At 33.5% G+C, this 18,067-nt stretch overlaps 2 protein-coding genes and 1 pseudogene across 2 annotated transcripts; all 3 read right to left on the bottom strand.

Moving 5' to 3' along the window:
* Positions 1–532: 532 nt before the first annotated feature.
* On the bottom strand, positions 533–5,094 carry LOC118051860 (low-temperature-induced cysteine proteinase). Its single transcript, XM_035062602.2, has 5 exons — positions 4,539–5,094; positions 1,964–2,199; positions 1,703–1,840; positions 1,116–1,616; positions 533–955 (listed from the first exon to the last, which is right to left on the bottom strand). Exons 1-5 carry the CDS (start codon positions 5,011–5,013, stop codon positions 800–802), a joined length of 1,506 nt encoding a protein of 501 aa, XP_034918493.1. The 5' UTR covers positions 5,014–5,094; the 3' UTR covers positions 533–799.
* Positions 5,095–6,823: 1,729 nt separating this feature from the next.
* On the bottom strand, positions 6,824–9,182 carry LOC118051859 (low-temperature-induced cysteine proteinase-like; annotated as a pseudogene).
* A 5,405-nt stretch (positions 9,183–14,587) lies between these two features.
* LOC118051858 (F-box protein MAX2 homolog A) lies at positions 14,588–17,673 on the bottom strand. Its single transcript, XM_035062601.2, has 2 exons — positions 17,177–17,673; positions 14,588–17,022 (listed from the first exon to the last, which is right to left on the bottom strand). The coding sequence occupies exon 2, from the start codon at positions 16,804–16,806 to the stop codon at positions 14,725–14,727; it is 2,082 nt and encodes a 693-aa protein (XP_034918492.1). The 5' UTR covers positions 16,807–17,022; positions 17,177–17,673; the 3' UTR covers positions 14,588–14,724.
* Between the last annotated feature and the right edge of the window lie 394 nt (positions 17,674–18,067).

Raw genomic sequence — 18,067 nt, 5'->3', positions numbered from 1 at the left:
TTCCCGGAAACCACTTTCCGGAAAACAAACACAGCTAAAAGGAAAAACACTTTCCTGAAAACCAAGTCAATTTTTTTGACTAAAATTGACCGGAAAGTGTTTTCCGCTGACCGGAAATTGTTTTCCGTTGACCAACTTTCCTAATGACAAACAAACACAGGAAAGTTTGGAAAATGGTTTCCCGGAAACTACTTTCCGGGAAACAAACAAGGCATGAATATATTTACATGAGTAGTGAATATTAAAGAATTATATAAATAATATCTTGGGATTTCATCTAATAATTTAAATTTTTAGAAGAGATAGTTCTTTGATATAATATCAGATTTTATTAACCAAGCGGTCACTTGTTTAAATCTCATAACTTTTATTTTATTTAATAAAAATTAAGTATAAATTAATATAAACATGTATAAATTTTAAGTTTAAATAACTTTTATTTAAAAGAACATGTTAAAAAATTATATAAATTATATTTTAAGATAATTAACTGTTCAAAACTGAGACAAAATGCAATTTTAAAGCATGTCAATCATGTTAAATCTCAGGAGCTAAATTAAAAGGAATAACATAACAATACTGAACATGGCTTGAAAATAAAATCACAAGCCACGATAAACAACGGAAAGTCTGCAAGGAAAAATAAAAGTTGTTGTCTCTATAAAGATTAAAAGAAACTCCAATCTCACTTTCCCTTATCTTATTCGTTCTGCTTTATAGGATGGCCAAATGCCTACTCGGAAGAAAAACAAGTGCTAAGAGTAATGAAAACATTGATTCGGCTGAAGGATTACGAACTCTATTCCATGTAATTCAGAGCATTGCAGCGAAGGCTCCTCTTCCATTGAAGAACAGGTTGGTTTGTTTCCTTTTTCTCCTCAAACTTGGTCCATGGAAACTTGTAGTTAGCCATGTGTCGCCGGCGCGCAGCCACTCCAAGGTGATCTCCCTGGCCCTGTCATGCATAAACAGGTTAGTCAGATTCCCATCAGATTTAAAAACCATGGCTTAATGATTTCCAAGATCTTGAAATTAATTTTGAGCTAAAGATCTGTCCCTGTGACACTCTTGCTTCTGCATCTTCAAGCATTCTAAAGGTCTGTTTGAAATCTTACCCTGAGGCAGAGCCCGTCATCGACATCACAAATCGGGTAATCACTAGGGCAGCAGTAGGTAGATTCAGCGCAGCAAACAGCGTTCTCATATGGGCAGCAACCATAGATTATGCAGGAACTAAATAGCTTGAGAATGCAACAACATGTCTCATCACTCGGACAGAAGGAGGAGTCTCCACAGTCACTTGGTTGAGGGCAGGGAGGAGGTGGAGCTGGTGGTGATGGTGGTGGTGGTGGTGGAGATGGTGGAGGTGGCGGAGAGGGTGGTGACGGTGGCGAAGGCACTTTTGTCGGATAAGAGGCGTCGGCGTTGATTGCACAAACACCATAAGGTTTACTAGTGTTTCTTCTTATATAAAAATAACCTTCCATTCCCCACTCCTTGCCCCATGAATTCTTCACTATCCAATAATCTTCACCATTTTCTGAACCATAACCGACTATCAGAACAGCATGATCAATGTCGTTCGGATCACCAGAGCAGTCACCGTCATAGATTCCCTGATCATGTCACAACAATCTAATAAACAAAACTTTCTTACAACGATCTGAAGTTCCAACCATGCAAGAGAATCAGAGATGCTTACACCAGTATATAGCTGGAAATCTAACGCAGAACCATCCATACCAACACTGATGGGTTGTTTCACAGAAGCACAGAGGAGGGCACTATCTGATATATCTACATCTACATACCCTTCAATGGATACCACTTTCTTTTCCTCCTAATCAAATAGAAGCGCCATAATAAGACAGAGACGAGATACGATGATTTTCTTTTCCAAAAACAAAACAATTTGACTCTGAATTAACATTAAGGAGTGGTTATATATACAGAGGAGCAAAACCTTTGTTGTGTTGCAGGTGCCATCAACACCCGTATAAGGATAATCAGCTTCTGTATCAATCCCACCATTGGCTATAACCCATTGGAACGCGTAGTCCATGTCGCCTCCTTCACACCCATAGTTATTGGTTGTATCACAATCCACCAGTTCCTGTTCTGAAAGGCTAATTAGGTCTCCAGTGACGATGGCGTTTATTGCTTCTATGGCCCCAGTTGTAGAGAATGACCAACAACTCCCTGTGAACATAAACCGGGAACGCACAATTGTAAAGTGAAAAAGGTTTAGACATCAAAGACTCCATACTTCGGGAACTACAATTTTACACAAGGAAGGCGGAGGAGCTATTAACTGGAACTAAGATGGAGAATTACTTAACTTTGGAAAAGTATATTTTAGTCCCTATATTTTATTTCTTATTTACAAATTGGTCCTCCTTTTAATCTTCTTTTTTTGTAGAAACATGGTTCGCTCTTTATAATAAAAAACTTTTTAAAGTCCTTGTACGATTATTTTTTAATCATCTAATGGTTTGTTTTTAAATTATGCAAATGTTGGTTACAATAGTTTTTTTTTTTTTCAACTACGAAAAATATTTTTCTAAAAATATATATGCATAATATTTTTCAAAAAATGACAGATATCCTAAATTGGTTACCAAAAAGTCCACCCTTCTCGTTAGATAAGAGAACTATGCCTAGGGACTACCTGAAATGTATATGAGGCCGAAGACAAGCCACACCGCAGCAACAAATCCATTTCTTTTTCTTAGCAGATGGACAACGGTAAATCTTCAACATTTATTTAATATTGGGCACTACGCCCCTACCAGTCAACGGAGAATGGGGGCTCAAGACTTTTACATCACCGACCAGAACAGCACAACAAAACTAGAATGCATGTATCTAGTGCCCAAAAAAAAAAAAAAAAACACACACAAAACCCTTTATGGTAAGGAGATGAAGAGGGTGCTCAGAGTAGAATATCAGCTACTTTTTAAGGTAATTTTTATTCTAAAATATATTGAAATAATTTTTTAATTTTTTTATATTAATATATTAAAATAATTTGAAAATATCAAAAACATATTAATTTTAAAAAATTTATTTTTTTTTAAAAATACTTTCTGACTGCACACTGTTAAAATATATATCTCTTTCTTTTTTAAAAATTGGTGTGATGAAATGAAAAAAAAAAAAAAACTGCAACAATGATTAAAAATGATTTTTAGAGTATTGTATGATTATGATGACAAATTAGTGGGAAAAGTTATGGAAATAAAAATGAAGTATAAATTTTACTTTTATTAAATTTTGGAAATGAATTTTCAAAAAAATAATATTAAAAGAATTACAAATAGGATCAGAAAAATAAGTGATGAGTGACTAAAATATAATTTTTTTTAGGAGTATGAATACAAAATAAGAATAGTTATACATACAAATCACAGACAATATAATAATGATTTTATAAATCACTTGCATAACATCATGCTTTATCTGCCACATACTTAGTAAGATTTATAACTTTTTGTGTTTGTATAGACTTTTTCTTATTCTAATTAACATTGTATTAGGTACAATGGGGCAATTTTAAATTGTTATATAAGATTTTCTCCTTGTTTGGTTATTTTTCTGGAAATCAAGGCTATAGCTAACATGAGTATATAGTTATAAAATTTAATTCAAAATTAATATAAAATAAAACTTAGGTTACATTTTAGAAAGGTTGATTCAGTTGTTGAATCAAATCAAGTTTTTAATCAGATAAACTAATTTATTTTTTTCAACCTAAACTAGTTTAGTTTTCAATTTAACTAAATATCAAGCTTATTTGTTTAGTCATGTTATCATCACGAGGAGAGGTGACGAGGCTTGAAATGACTATAAGAACATGTGTTGAGAGTAAGTTATAATTGTTTTTTAAAGTATTTTTTACTTGAAAATATATCAAAATAAAATTTTTTATTTTTTAAAAAATATTTTTTACATCAGCATATCAAAATGATCTAAATACACTAAAAAAATATTTATTTAAAGAAAAGAAAAGAAATAAAAAAAATTAATTTTTTTAAAAATATTTTTAAAACGTAAAAATAAACAAAAACTAACAATATATACAGAAGAAAAAGTTTTTAAGCAATAATTACTATACACAAGTAATATGTAGTAAATTGACATCACTAAATGAATAATCGATTTAAGCTTCCATTTCAAGTAAAACTCTCGCTTGTAATTATAAAAAAAGTGCCATATAAAAATAGTAAATAATATAATAACTTCTGACATTTTTTTTTCTTACCTTACATTATTAGACCAAATTAATTACCGAATTACACATATATTTATATAAAATTTATTTACTTTTTCTTAAAGCAACACACAGGTACAGAAACACACTCAAGTTTCAAGATATTGATTGACTTCAAAATTGAAGGGAAAAAAAGAAGAAACATTTTGAAATAAAGGAAGAGAAATGCTTGAAACGGTGCGCGCGCGGCTCAGTTCATTTTAACATAAAGTTATTAGCTATTTATTAGTTACTGAGTAAATAAAAATCTAAAGAAACAGAGAATTACCACAGTCGCCTTGGTCCTTAACAGCAGTGACAACCCCCTTGTTCCTCCAATCCAAGCTAGAAGGAGCATCGCACGTTTGCAAGTGTCTGTGCTTCCTCTTCTCTTCAATGGCGATGGGTTTTTTCACCTTTGACAAATACATTTCCCTGAACTCCTCATTGCTCAAATCAGCAAACTTATTCAGTCCCACCTTATGCTCCACACCTGATTTTCTCCTCCCGTTCTTCTCAATTATATATTTCAAGTTCCTTTTAAAGTTTCCGATCCTCCGTTCTGCCTCCTCTGCGTGCTTGTACACCTTCTGGTGCTTCTCTTTCCACAGTTTAAAGACTTCGGTGATGCCTTCCTCTGAAAGGCCCTCGTGAAGGTCGCTGCTCGCCGTGGAGTACTCGCCAGGGAGGCCGGAAGAGAGGCATGCCAGTGGAGCTAGGAGCAAAAATATGAAAAGGGACAGCTGTGGTTTCTGGGATTCCATTTTTCAGAAACTGGGTTACTGCTGATTTCTGGAGCAATCTACGTTCTGATTTATACAGCTAAAGCCTGGGAAAAGAGTGCCTAACTAACGGTCAGCATGCTCCACACAACATCTTCATCATTTCTTGTTTTCTGCTGTTAATAAAAATGGAAGAAAGTGGAAAGCAAAATCTGCATTTTGAAGTGACCAAAATGACACTTGAAATGAACAAATAGCAGGAGCCAACGAGGATAGTTTGGTTGTTAGGAACTGGGCAAAATGGAGACTTCCTAAGGAGCAAATAGCAGGAACCACGATGATATATTTATACGTAAATAAATCAATCAAAATTACAAATAGTAATTGTTCTAGATATAAGAAAAAATAAAATAAAAAAAGTAGCACTACAGTACGGAGAGAGATTAATCAGGAGGCAGTCCCTGTTACAACAAATATAAAGTGTTTGTGTAATCAGTAATTAAACCAGAAAACATGGAGAAAAAAACACATGGAAACTCAACTGATGATGCTTAACATGAAAAGAATTCCATTGAAGTGGCATTCCTGCAGTACTACGTGGCTTTTTGGATGCCTCTTTTGTATGATAACGGGCATAGTCTAGCGTCGTATCAATTTTATTTATTTATTTTTTTAAAAGTATTTTTTAATTTAAAAAATATTAAATAATATTTTTTTATTTATTTTAATTTGTTATATTAAAAAGTATCAAAACATCTCAAATAACTGTCTAAAAAATTGGATAAAAAAAAAAGTTAACTTAGTGGCAAATGGTATTTAGCTTAAGAGGTATGCTACTTTTTAGGTTCAGGTTGGAATTTTACTAGTTATATTTTTTGAGGCCATGTCCTGATGTAAAAAACTAGTGATTTATGTATTTTTGTGAGAAATTTCTGTAAACATAGATATAAGTCTAAAAAAATAATTTAATCGAGATGAATTTTAAATTAGTCTGATATTTTTAAAAAAAAAAATAAAAATTTTGACACATGAAATTTCAGCCACACTATTTTGCAAATTGAGTGGTTCAACATGGTTGCAACTAACATTATACAACTCGTGCTCTGTGCTGTTTTGGAAAATTTAAGACTTGGAGTTTGGTAGAGGTCGGAGTTACTAATTGAATTGATAAAGATTTTAACTCGAGAAAACCTGTTTAACCAGGTTAAAATTTTATTTTCTTGAGTGACGTGATTCACACATAAATAAGTCAATAATAATAATATTTAAAATTGAAAGATTTTTTTTTTAAAATTATGATGGTCTCTTTTGCATATTTGAAACTTTAAGTTTGTTTTGTATTTTGAATATTGGAATTATGTTTGTTAATTCAAACTCTTAAGTCTTTAAGTTTTTAATTAGATTTGTAAATTAATTAAAAATTGATGTTAAAATCAAGGCTAAAACTTGTGTTGAAAGCGAGGCATGTTTAAATTCAACGTGCCAAATTAATTTTAATATAATATATCATTGACTTATCGGATTGATTAGTGACAGAGATTCTTTTTCAGATCTATGTCTAGCAATTATACTTTTATAATTAGATGAATTACTTTATTCCTTCCTTTTTAAATTAAGTAAGAATCTGACATGTTATAATTGAGTTTATAATATCCCTCTCAAATATATCATCCAGTCAAGTTCTTACATTCATATTGACATAATAATATTTTTATTTTGAACATTTCTCTTGAACAATAAAATAAAATAATTTTATTTTTTTAAGAAATAGATAATGGCTGAGTAATTTTGAATATTGAAAAAGAGTCTATAAATGGAAAATGAAGCTAAAGCCACAGAAAACAAAGCAGAGTTGTGATGAAAAAGGAACATTAATATCCCCTGTAATTTTTTTTCTTCCCTTAATTAACCGCTGGCTGTTGCGTACATAAATAATTGTACATTAAAATAAAGAGATGCTCATAGCAGGAATGTCTGCCTGTGAAGAACATGAAACGGCAACGATGAAGGGATCTCAGATTCTACTCCATGCGTGTGTTTCACCGCATTGCATCGAAGGGGTTCCTCTTCCACCGGAGAGCATGCCGGTCTGTTTTCGGTTTTTCCTCTAACTTACTCCATGGAAACTTGTGCTTCGCCATATGTCGCTTGCTTGCCGGCACTCCCAGGAAATCTCCTTGGCTCTGTCACACACACGCGCGTGAAATTTCCCATAAAACACCTTTCCTTTATGCCATAAAATTTTATAGAATTTGGACAGACGATTTAAAGAATCTGAATTGATAGCTTGACATCTATCATTTTTGCAGCAAGATTAGAATTTCTTACCTTGAGGCAGAGCCCTTCTTCGACGTCGCAAATGGGGTAATCACCAGGACAGCAGTATACGGAGTCGGTGCAGCAGACAGCATTCTCATATTGACAGCAACCGTAGACAATGCAGTAGTCAAAGATCTTGAGAATGCAACAGCAAGTCTCGTCACTCGGGCAGTAGGCGAAGTCTCCACAGTCACTTGGTTGAGGACAAGGGGGCGGTGGCACCGGTGTTGGCGGCGGCGGAGGCGGGGACAGAGGTGATGGTGGCGATGGGGGGCTAGTTGGAGATGGAGAAGAAGATTCTTTGGTTGGATATGAGGCCTCGGCATTGATTGCACAAACACCATATGGTAAATCAGTGTTCCTCTTTATATAAAAATATCCCTCCATTCCCCACTCCGTGCCCCATGAATTCTTCACTATCCAATAATCTTCACCATTTTCTGAACCATAACCGACTATCAAAACAGCATGATCAATGTCGTTCGGATCATCAGAGCAGTCACCGTCATAGATTCCCTGTTTATGTCACAACAATCTACTAAACAACACTTTCTTACAATGTTCTGAAGTTCCAACCATGCAAGAGAATCAGAGATGCTTACACCAGTATATAGCTGGAAATCTAGCGCAGAACCATCCATGCCAACACTGATGGGTTGTTGCACAGTAGCACACAAGAGGGCACTGTCCGTTTCATCTACACCTGTATACCCGTCGATGGATACAACTTTTATTTCCTCCTGATCAAATAGCAACACCATTAATGAGGTTTTTTTTGTAAATTTTCTCAAGGAAGTTCTTAATCTTGTAAATTCAACATATTCAGTATAAATTAGAATTAATCAAGGGGTTATATATACTAATGAGAGGGACCAAACCTTGGTTGTGTTGCAGGTACCATCAACACCGGTGTACGGATAATTAGCTTCGGTGTCAATCCCACCATTATTGATAACCCATTCAAAAGCATAGTCCATGTCGCCTCCTTCACACCCATAATTGGTTGTATCACAATCAACAAGCTCTTGTTCTGAGAGGCTGATTAGGTCACCAGAAACAATGGCATTTATTCCTTCTATGGCTCCGGTGGTAGAGAATGACCAACAACTTCCTGTGAACATTTCATGAGCAGCGAATCCACATTATTGTTTTCTCACACAATTGCAGGTAAAGTCATTTGTTTTTGGAAAATGCCGCATATCGGGACTAAAAAAAACTCGTATTCAGGTAAGAGCATACGACGAAACTTACCACAGTCTCCTTGGTCCTTGACAGCAGTGACCACTCCCTTCTTCCTCCAATCAAGGGTGGAAGGTGCATCACACGTCTGCAAGTTGCTCTGCCTCCAGTCTCTTGCAATGCTCCTTTTGTTGATGGGTTTCTTCACCTTTGACAAATAAAGCTCCTTGAACTCCTCATTGCTCAAGTCCGCAAACTTGTTCAATCCCACCCTATGCCCCAAAGCTGCTGTTTTCTTTCCAGTTTTCTCAATTATATATTTCAAGTTCCTCTTAAAATTCCGGTACCTCTTCTCCGACTCTGCTGCATGTTCGTACACCTTCTGATGCCTATCTCTCCATTGTCGAAAGATTTCAATGATGCTTTCCTCCGAAACAAGCTCGCCAAAGTCATTGACAACAATGGGGTGCTCGTCAGGGTGGCTAGAAGACAAGCATGTCAGTAAAGCTAGAAGCAAGAAAATTATCAGAGACATTTGGGATTTCTTGGAATCCATTTCTGACACAAGTGAGTGTTTGATCTGCCTAGCTACTTTGTAATTTATATGGAAAATGTATAAGGTGGGAAGCTATTATTTGATCAAGCCTACCAGTCAGGCCAATAAAATGCCCTAATTTCTAATTTTCTGCTGTTTGCATTAAAAGTAGAAGAATTGAGGCATAATCTGAGTTAACAAAGACGTTATCATTAAATAATTTGTGCATATCTTTGTTATAGCAACAAACTATTTCGGGTATGGTGTTCATCTGCTATTCACATCCCTTGACTTGTGAGTAGTGCACCTGATGAGAGAGCCTTTAGACATCTACCAGTCAATCTGCCCCCGGGCATTTATAAATCTTTACAAAAAGTATAAGTGTCTGGGATAAATGATTAGAGTCAAAACACACACACACACACACACACACACGTGTATGTATGTGTGTGTGTGTGTGTGTGGTCTACCAACTAGTCTAGCAATAAACTGGTAGATGGATAGCTCAGTTATCATTTTTGTCGCATGGAAACCATGTCACTGATACAAAGTTCGATGATTCAAATACTTCATAAACAAATTCATGTAAAGCAATCTAGAACCTCTTTTTTTTTTTTTTTAATGAAAATGGAGAGGATATAAAATACTTAGCCACCAGGGAGATGACTAGGAAAAAAAGGTATATATCATTGTTGTCAAAATAGCAAGCTAAACTCGTAAATTATACGATTTTATAAGTTAATTTATATACATTGGCTAAATGCTTGTTCTTCCTCTACGTTAAACCTATGCTACCAGCTGATCTTTCAAAATCCTATGTGAGTAAGATATACAATAACATATAGAATTTGACAATAATACTTGCTTTTTTCCTAGTTTAAATTATATAAAACTTCGCATAAAAAAATTTAAATAAATAGATTGTTAGATTGCTAAATATTTTGTAAGTGTTGTTAAAAAAAATGAAATATATAAATTAAAAATTTATAAACAATAAAACAATAACAATTCAAAAGATAAATATAAATAATAATAAAAAAAGCAGTAACAATTTAGAGGACAAACAATAATACTTGTTTTTTTTTTTTTGAGCTACATAAAACTAAGCATAAATCTAAATATAATGAAGAATTCAACACCACATATGACTTTATGACCTCAATGACCAACAACATGAGATCTTGTCATGTAAAAAGTAGATTTTAGCTATCTCTATCACTAGAAATCAACATCCAATCTAATTAATCAAATTAATTAATTTATAAAAAAAATAATTAAAAAAAAGAAAGAAAAAAGGTTGGTCTTTAATTATTTCAACATAAGTCGAGGCTTTAGAGTTGTAGTTATACTATAATATTAATAATTATAGGATGATTAGTTAAGTTAATGACTAATAAAATAAGTTATTATAATCAATTTCAAGATTATTTGAATTGATTATTGAATTGCTAAATAAATAGAATTTAAAAAAATTAATAAAGATGATGTTGATATGAAGACTCATGGTATTGAATATAATTAAGAGATTCAAATTTATATCAATCCAGATAATTTGATGAGTTTTGTGTTAAATATTGTTGATAATATTAGTGTTGGTGCCGGTATATAATAATAGTATTACTAATATTCATAGTACCGGTGTTGGTATTAATAATAATAGTAATAATCCTCTAGATAATAATGATCTTGATGATTATTTTAAGAAAAATAAAAAAGATGAAGATAATAAGACTGATTTTAATTTACATGAAACACTAGCAAATTATTTATATTATATTTGTTAATTTTTAGTTCATGAAATTCTATGGATATAATTATATTGTATTTAAACTACTTAAATTATGTATAAATTTGATTTAAACTATATATTTTAAGGTACTTGAACTTTTCTATTATTCATTTCATTTTTATTTTGATTGTGTTATACATATTTTTATTATGTACTACTTAGCTGAAATTATCAATATATAATTAATTAAAAAGATGTATATTTAATTTTATAATTTTACGATTTGATTTTATAATTTAAATTTATATTATATTTTCTATATCAGTTAAAAAAATATTTTTAACAATACATAATCCATACTCCAAAGACTTAGAAATTGAAAAAAACAATATCAAAGACAACTTCTAGCTAGATTAGCCCACTGCTGAATGCTTTCTGCACCACGACGAAGATAATTTCCTATGTAGATAATGTGCTCATCAATTTGCTTTTCCTAAAATGCTAATTTAAGAAATATTAAAGCATAGATGGACTCCCAATCCGACACCTCTTCATTAAAAACCATAGCATTTTTTGCTGGCTAAATTCCGCATAACTATAAATTTACCTGCTGGCTAAATCAATTTTTTTTTTAATTGTAAAATATATATTGAAATATTTTTAATGTATTTTCAAGTAAATATATATATTTTTTAATCATAAACTCAAAATCTAATGTATATATTTAATAATATAAATTGAGGATTATATATGTTAATAAAAGAATCTTGACGCTAACTAAAATTAAATTGTGAAAATAAAAAATAAATACAAATAAAGATATTTAATCTTGTGCTGCAGGGAGCTCTTTCAATTTTTTTCACTTAATTATATTACCCTAAATTTTTTTATATATAATAAGTTAATCCATTGGAACAAAGTAATTTGCTAATAAAAATCTTATTTTTCTTATTAATATCTTTTATTTCAACCAAAAAAATTTATATCATTTATTTAATAAAAGAAAAGGCAATCAAAATACATACACAAAATACTAGACAATTTAAAATAAAAATAAAAAAATATATCTTTCTAAAACACTTTGTCTCAATCTATCATTATTTCAAAAGCATGTCTCATTTGTTTTTTTAAAAATATTAACATTTTAATAATTTCTATGAGAGTGTATTAGAAAACATGAGAGTAATACAACAATTGTGTGTTGTCGTGGTGAATATTTTGACAGTGTTATTAAACCATGCCAAATGATTCAGTTTTGAAACTTCTTGACTCAACTTCTTATATAGCTTGAGTTTCAAATTAAATAATGTGAAGTTGACTTATTATAACCTAATCGACTTGTTGGGTTAAAAAACCCGAATGAATATATATATATATATATATATATATATATATATATATATATATATATATATATATATATATATATATATACACACATTTCAAGCTAAATTAAATTTCTTTTAGATGTAAAAAAAATGTTCAAATCTTCCTAATGTATTTTCAAGTAAATATATATTTTTTTAATCATGAACTCAAAATATGACATACATGCCTAATAATATAGATTGAGGATTATATATGCTAATAAGATAATTTTAACACTAACTAAAAACTAAGTTGTGAAAATGAGAAACAAACACTAATAAAGAAATTCATCAACCAATCTTCAACAATTTCCTAAGTATTCTCATGTATTCTTCTTATTGATATATTTTTTTAATTTTCTTCCAATATTGTTTTCATTTTTTTTTTGTATTTTGTATTTTTTCCTTTTTATTTATTTATTTATATAGGGATTCAAAAATTGATAACAACAATAAACAATTAACCTTGTTATTACATAAAAGTACATATATACAAGGGTATCATGAAGAATAAAAAGAGAACAAAACCATCTTTTGCTTATATTCCTGTGACAATCAAGCCCAACCAAAAAACATCATTCTTTTATAAAAAGGCCCAACACTCCTATCTTTAAGGCTTGTCAAATTCCGTTATACAATCAAAACCTTAAAGACTTAATGGGAAAACCTTGTTCCCTCATTTCTTTCTAAGATCCACATATTCATATACATGAAAACTCTAGAATTCATGACATGCACCTCCTAAAAGAAAGAAGCATCCCACCAAATTAAAGCCAAACCAAAGTACCACGGGTTTATAAATTAACTTGGTAAGGGATTTCACTATTCATTATAATAAGGTAAGTCATAGGAAATAAGGTTGATGCTTGTGGTGTTTTAGCTCTTTAGCTAAGAATTTGTTATTGCTATATCCTTATAGAGATTGATCTCAAGGTTATGATAACAGTTTTTTTTTTTTTTTTTTTTTTTGTGATTTCAAATCTAGGCTACTCTTTTCTTTTTCTTCCACTTCTTTTCTTTTTCTTTTTTATTTTTTTTTCATGTTACTAACTTTTATTTTTTGTTCTTGCTGCTTCTTTTCTCTCTTTCTCCATATTCATTCCTTTTTCTTTCTATATTTCTTTCCTCTCATGTTCCTTTTTGTTTTCTCTTTATACTACTCTTTTTTCTCTCTTTTTTTATGACTGCTTACTTATTTTCACTTTAATATTTCTCTTTTATATTATTATTTTTCGCTCTATTGTTGCTCTTTTTTATTTCTCTCTCCTTTTCTCCTCAATCTAGTTAGACTTGGGGCCATTTTAAAGAGGTTTGGGCACGTTATAAACTCTTTCATCATGACCATTGATCCCTCAATTGTTTATCCTAACAATTAAGATATATCCAGTAGGATTTCTACCAAAGGTGCAGTGGGTTTGGATGGGTATTTTAGACAATTATATGCAATAGGTTCAAGGCTAATTCATTACTCACATTATAATTTGATATTTACAAGTTAAATTTTTAAGAAGAAAATAATGATATATGTTTCAAAGAAAAAGAAATGTAATACGAGTTTGTGTTAAGCCCATGAGCAAGGTTTGACCTTTTCAAGTTTTATTTGACTTTAGTCAAACTGAGCCCATTTTTAGACCTAAGTTGACTCTTTGGGCTTTGTTTGACTACAGTCAAATCGAGACCAATACAGGGTTATGTTTGATTTGATCAAACCAAACCCAACTAGGATGTTTTAGACTCAATTTGCCTATTTCATGCTCGGTTTGGCCATAATCAAACCTAGTCTAACCAATTCTTTTGGGCTCAATTTGACCCATTTAGGCTTGGTTTGACCATGATCAAACCAAACCCAAATATTAAGATCATTTTGGGCTCGATTTGACTCACTCAGGCTCGAGTTGACTCTGGTCAAATCAATTTCAACAAAGCCCATTTAGGGCTTAATTGGATTCATCCAGACTTGATTTGACCTTTATCAAATTAAGCCCAACCTAGGGTTTAGTTTGACAACTGAACCCACGTTCAACTCAATTTGACTCTTTTTAAACTTAGTTCGATTGGATTTTTTAGTTCTCTTCTTCACTTTCATCCCTTTTTTTCTTCTTTTTTTCTGTAGTTTATTATTGTTTATGTCAACAACCTATATGTCAATGCATGAGAATGTCATGTTGTTAAGACTACATCGATCTTCATCTACACTTCACCTATACCATTTAGTTGTTATGGTATAATGCATATGTATGAAGGATTGCACTGTCTCAGCTACTCCTTACATTTTTTTTCTGATGTAAGTTTTATAAATAAGGTAAAACAAAGAATAGAAAAAGATGAATCTTTTCATTCACAATTATATATTGCAATTACTTTCTTTATCCTAGAGCCTAAGCAAAACATTCAAATGAAATAACAAACGAACATGATGGTTGAGAGTTTTCATAGTTATTTAGTTTTGTTTGTTATTGCTTTCAAAACTTTAATATTTTTAAAAAATAACTATTATAATACTTCTAGTAAATATTCTTATTACGATATGGTCACATTTACCACAATTTTTACATTTTATTATGTTTGACTAATATATATACAATTCAACCAGCAAAGGTACAGAATCCTGAGCTCCCGATTAGTCAATCAGGTATCGCACGCCTGTTGAGAGCATCCTCAAATCTAGAGCAAGAGTCTATTCTCATCTCTGTGCTGTTGTCATTCTCCGGTGCAGGGTAATAATCTTCTCTCAACTGGACATCTCTGAGAGTTTGTACTTTCAAAAGAAACATCATGAAATGTTCATTAGCTGTGCCATGAACAAATAGCTTCCTCATAGTCCTACACTGTGCAAGCAACCCCGCTGCTGGGAGAGATAGGCTCCTTTTATTATAATCAATGTCCTGTGGAGGCCAATAGTTGAGCTCCGTGAGGTTCAATCTTCCAATCCCATTAAGATAAAACCTCTCCCACGGGCTCAAATCTGCATGTCCAGAAGGAGCAGTAAGAGCGTATCCTATGGCAGCTTGACAGTCTATGTGCATCTTCGAAAGCCGAGGGTAGCATTGAAGGAAGCTGAGACCGAAACCATCGGGGGAAAGCCTTGACTGATGCCTACAGTCACCTTCAACTTTTATTTGTATCTCCTCCAGCATAGGGCAGTCATCCAATATTCCTGCCAAAACCAATGGATTCAGCAGCTCGCCGACAGCAATCCAAAGTGAAAGACACTGCAGTTTTGCCCATGTACTAGAGGCGTATCCATTCTCGTTGTCATTATACTTGTATTTCTTCTTCAAGTTTGCGTCTTCCCAAATGCCACGTCTCTTGTCTGAACATTTGAATCCATCATATTTAGCTGAACTGGTAGCCCCCGATCCTGATTGTTCAACCATTTCCCACACGCAATCTATGTGCAATCGTTGTAGACAATCTCGGATCGGTTCCAATGCCTGCAACGAGGTCACGGTGTTGAGATGCTTGCAACAAGAGATTTTCACTTCAGTTAAAGTTTTCCTCAGAATAGAAGCTAGTTTTGTCATCCCTAATTTCGTGATCTTCTTACAACCCTGGACCTCAAACTTGGTGAGTCTTGGGCAGCCAAGGGAGATTGAAATCAAACCAGAATCAGTCAAGTCAGCACAGTTCTTGATTGACAATGATTCCAATCTGCTGCAAAGTGCAATCCCATCGGGCCGTGCATCTATTCCCTTACAGATTCCGTGAAACTGTCCCAACTTCAAAGACTTGAGCCTTGGGCACTTGGAATTAAGCATTTCCAGTGCTACCCCCGTATCCCTAACATTGTGGCAAACATCAAGAACCAATTCTTCAAGCAATGGCAATGCAGAAAACATTTCAATTAGCATAGTTTGTCTGATTCTAGCATCCTCGGTCGTGTATCCATCATTATCTGGATCACCCCTGGCAGCAGACAAGGAACTAGAATCGACAAGGTGAAGAAGAGAAAGGCGAGGACAATTTGTGGCAAGAGATAGCAAGGTTTCATCTCCAACAAAACCAATGTATCTATGGTCAAATATACAGGCTGCTAAAAATTCACGGAGATTTGGGCATGCAGAGGTAATGGCAAGAATCTCATGGGACTTGAATCCCTGATCTGCTGAAGTGTAATTAAGGACATTAAGATGGCTTAAAGAAGCAGCAATGGAAGGGTATGCTTCAAGGGCTGGAGGTAAATCTTCTGTCCAGCAATAGAAATGTGAGAGATCAAGTGAGGCAAGTGAATGGCAATGCTCAAACAATGCAAGAAAATCAGAGCCCAAAGTAGTTGGAGATCGCATGTGCCAGCGAACAAGCTTAATCCGGCGTAAGTTAGGCCATTGAGGAGCAAGAAGATGAAGGATTGAAGGATTTCTTGCATAAACAGTGAGAGTTACAACAGAGGGAAAGGTACAATGGAGAACTTGAGCAAGAAGGGTAGTGTTTGGTGAGGAATCAAGAATTGGACGCCCCCAAGGGGAAACCAATGAGAGATCAAGATTAGTTACAGCTCTAAAGCAAGTTGGGAGAAGAAAGAGGTCACGGATATTGCCTCTAAGAGAGAGACAAGTGCGTGTAGAGCGCTCTATCAAGTGCCATTTAAGGCACACAAGGGACATAGCGTTGCGGCTACGTGTATCTGTTATCAAGGAGAATATACTGGAAAGGATTGCATCTGGTATGTCATGGAAATGAACATTAGTGTTAAAGTTTCTAGCCATGTCTTCTACATGTACATGATCAGTAACCACTTACGTTCGTGGAGTATTTCTTTCTGTGGATCCTCTATATATGGATAAAATGATAACGAGAGACAAAGGATGATGATGAATAGTGTATCTTTTTTCGTGGGAAGGTGATGGTTATACACAACAACTTGAAACTGTGTTCTTTATATATACACGGAGCTGCAGGGACTGGGAGCCCGGATTTTCTACCTAAGGAGATGAGTGGGAAAAAGAAACAGAAGAAGATTAGATTATTCAAGAGCACAAATTGGTGGTTTGTGTTGAGAGAGAGAGAGAGAGAGAGAGATAAACGACGTTCAAATCTTTTATGTAGTGTGAAAAAGAAGATAAAGTGAAGACAAACCTAAACCTGGTGTGAGATGGAGAACGGAGATGCATCTCTTACACCCTTGCGCTATGGTGAAGACGAAAGATTCCAGAATAGAGACAGACGGATTATCACAGATATAGAGAATTTCTTACAAGGTGCCAATATATCGAAGATAAAAACACTCAAGTGGAACTGGTTGCCTGGAGTTGGAGAGAGTATCATGTGTGTGTATAGGTGAACTGTAATTTAGAGGATGAAGACAAAGACACAGCAGGCGTGGAAAAGTGGTGGATTCAAACTTGGAGAGAGAGAAAAGAAGAAAGGCTTCAATGGTGAGAGCTGGTGGCCTGCACGGAAGGAGAAGGAGGAGGAGGAGGAGGAGGAGTTTGTGCATACATATGGTGAGGTGTAATGGTGAGGATGGAGATAACGATACAGAAGCAGATCAAGCTGGTACTGGCCTTGGAGACTGAGAAAAAGATAGAGAAATTAAGAGGGCCTGTATTGTTGAAGACAAAGATACAGTATAGACATAGTGTTTTTTTTAGAGCAAGTGGTTGGTGGGCTGCCACTTGCTATGACCAGTGCTCCTATTGATCATTATCCATTCCTCTTTTATTATTCCTTTTTATTATTTAAAAAATAGATAAATCTTCCTCCTACCTTTTTCCTGTGACATTTCCGGTCCTCTTTGTTCCTCTTCTGTTTCTGAAAATATATAAATTATCGTCGTTACAGGTTAAGATTGTACATCATTCATAAATTGAACTCTCAACTGCCTTCTAATCGGAAGCTACTGAGTTCCTTAACTATTTTGACCTTCCACCCAAGGTTTCACACACACACACACACACACACACACACACAAATAGGTTATAATATCACAGAACGAAAAACTTGCAATTATTAATTATTTTTTTGTGA

The sequence above is a fragment of the Populus alba genome, chromosome 11 (genome assembly GCF_005239225.2).
Source record: "Populus alba chromosome 11, ASM523922v2, whole genome shotgun sequence".
Taxonomy (NCBI): Eukaryota; Viridiplantae; Streptophyta; class Magnoliopsida; order Malpighiales; family Salicaceae; genus Populus; species Populus alba.
Note: the sequence above shows the minus strand (reverse complement) of the source record. Positions and strands in the feature narration are given on the sequence as shown.

Excerpts from the sequence above, each read along its gene's own strand:
- LOC118051858 (XM_035062601.2), bottom strand. The coding sequence starts at position 16,806 with ATGGCTAGAAACTTTAACACTAATGTTCATTTCCATGACATACCAGAT.
- LOC118051860 (XM_035062602.2), bottom strand. The coding sequence starts at position 5,013 with ATGGAATCCCAGAAACCACAGCTGTCCCTTTTCATATTTTTGCTCCTA. Across the intron at positions 2,200-4,538 it reads TAAGGACCAAGGCGACTGTG|GGAGTTGTTGGTCATTCTCT; the intron begins GTAATTCTCTGT and ends TTATGTTCACAG. Across the intron at positions 1,617-1,702 it reads ATTTCCAGCTATATACTGGT|GGAATCTATGACGGTGACTG; the intron begins GTAAGCATCTCT and ends TGACATGATCAG.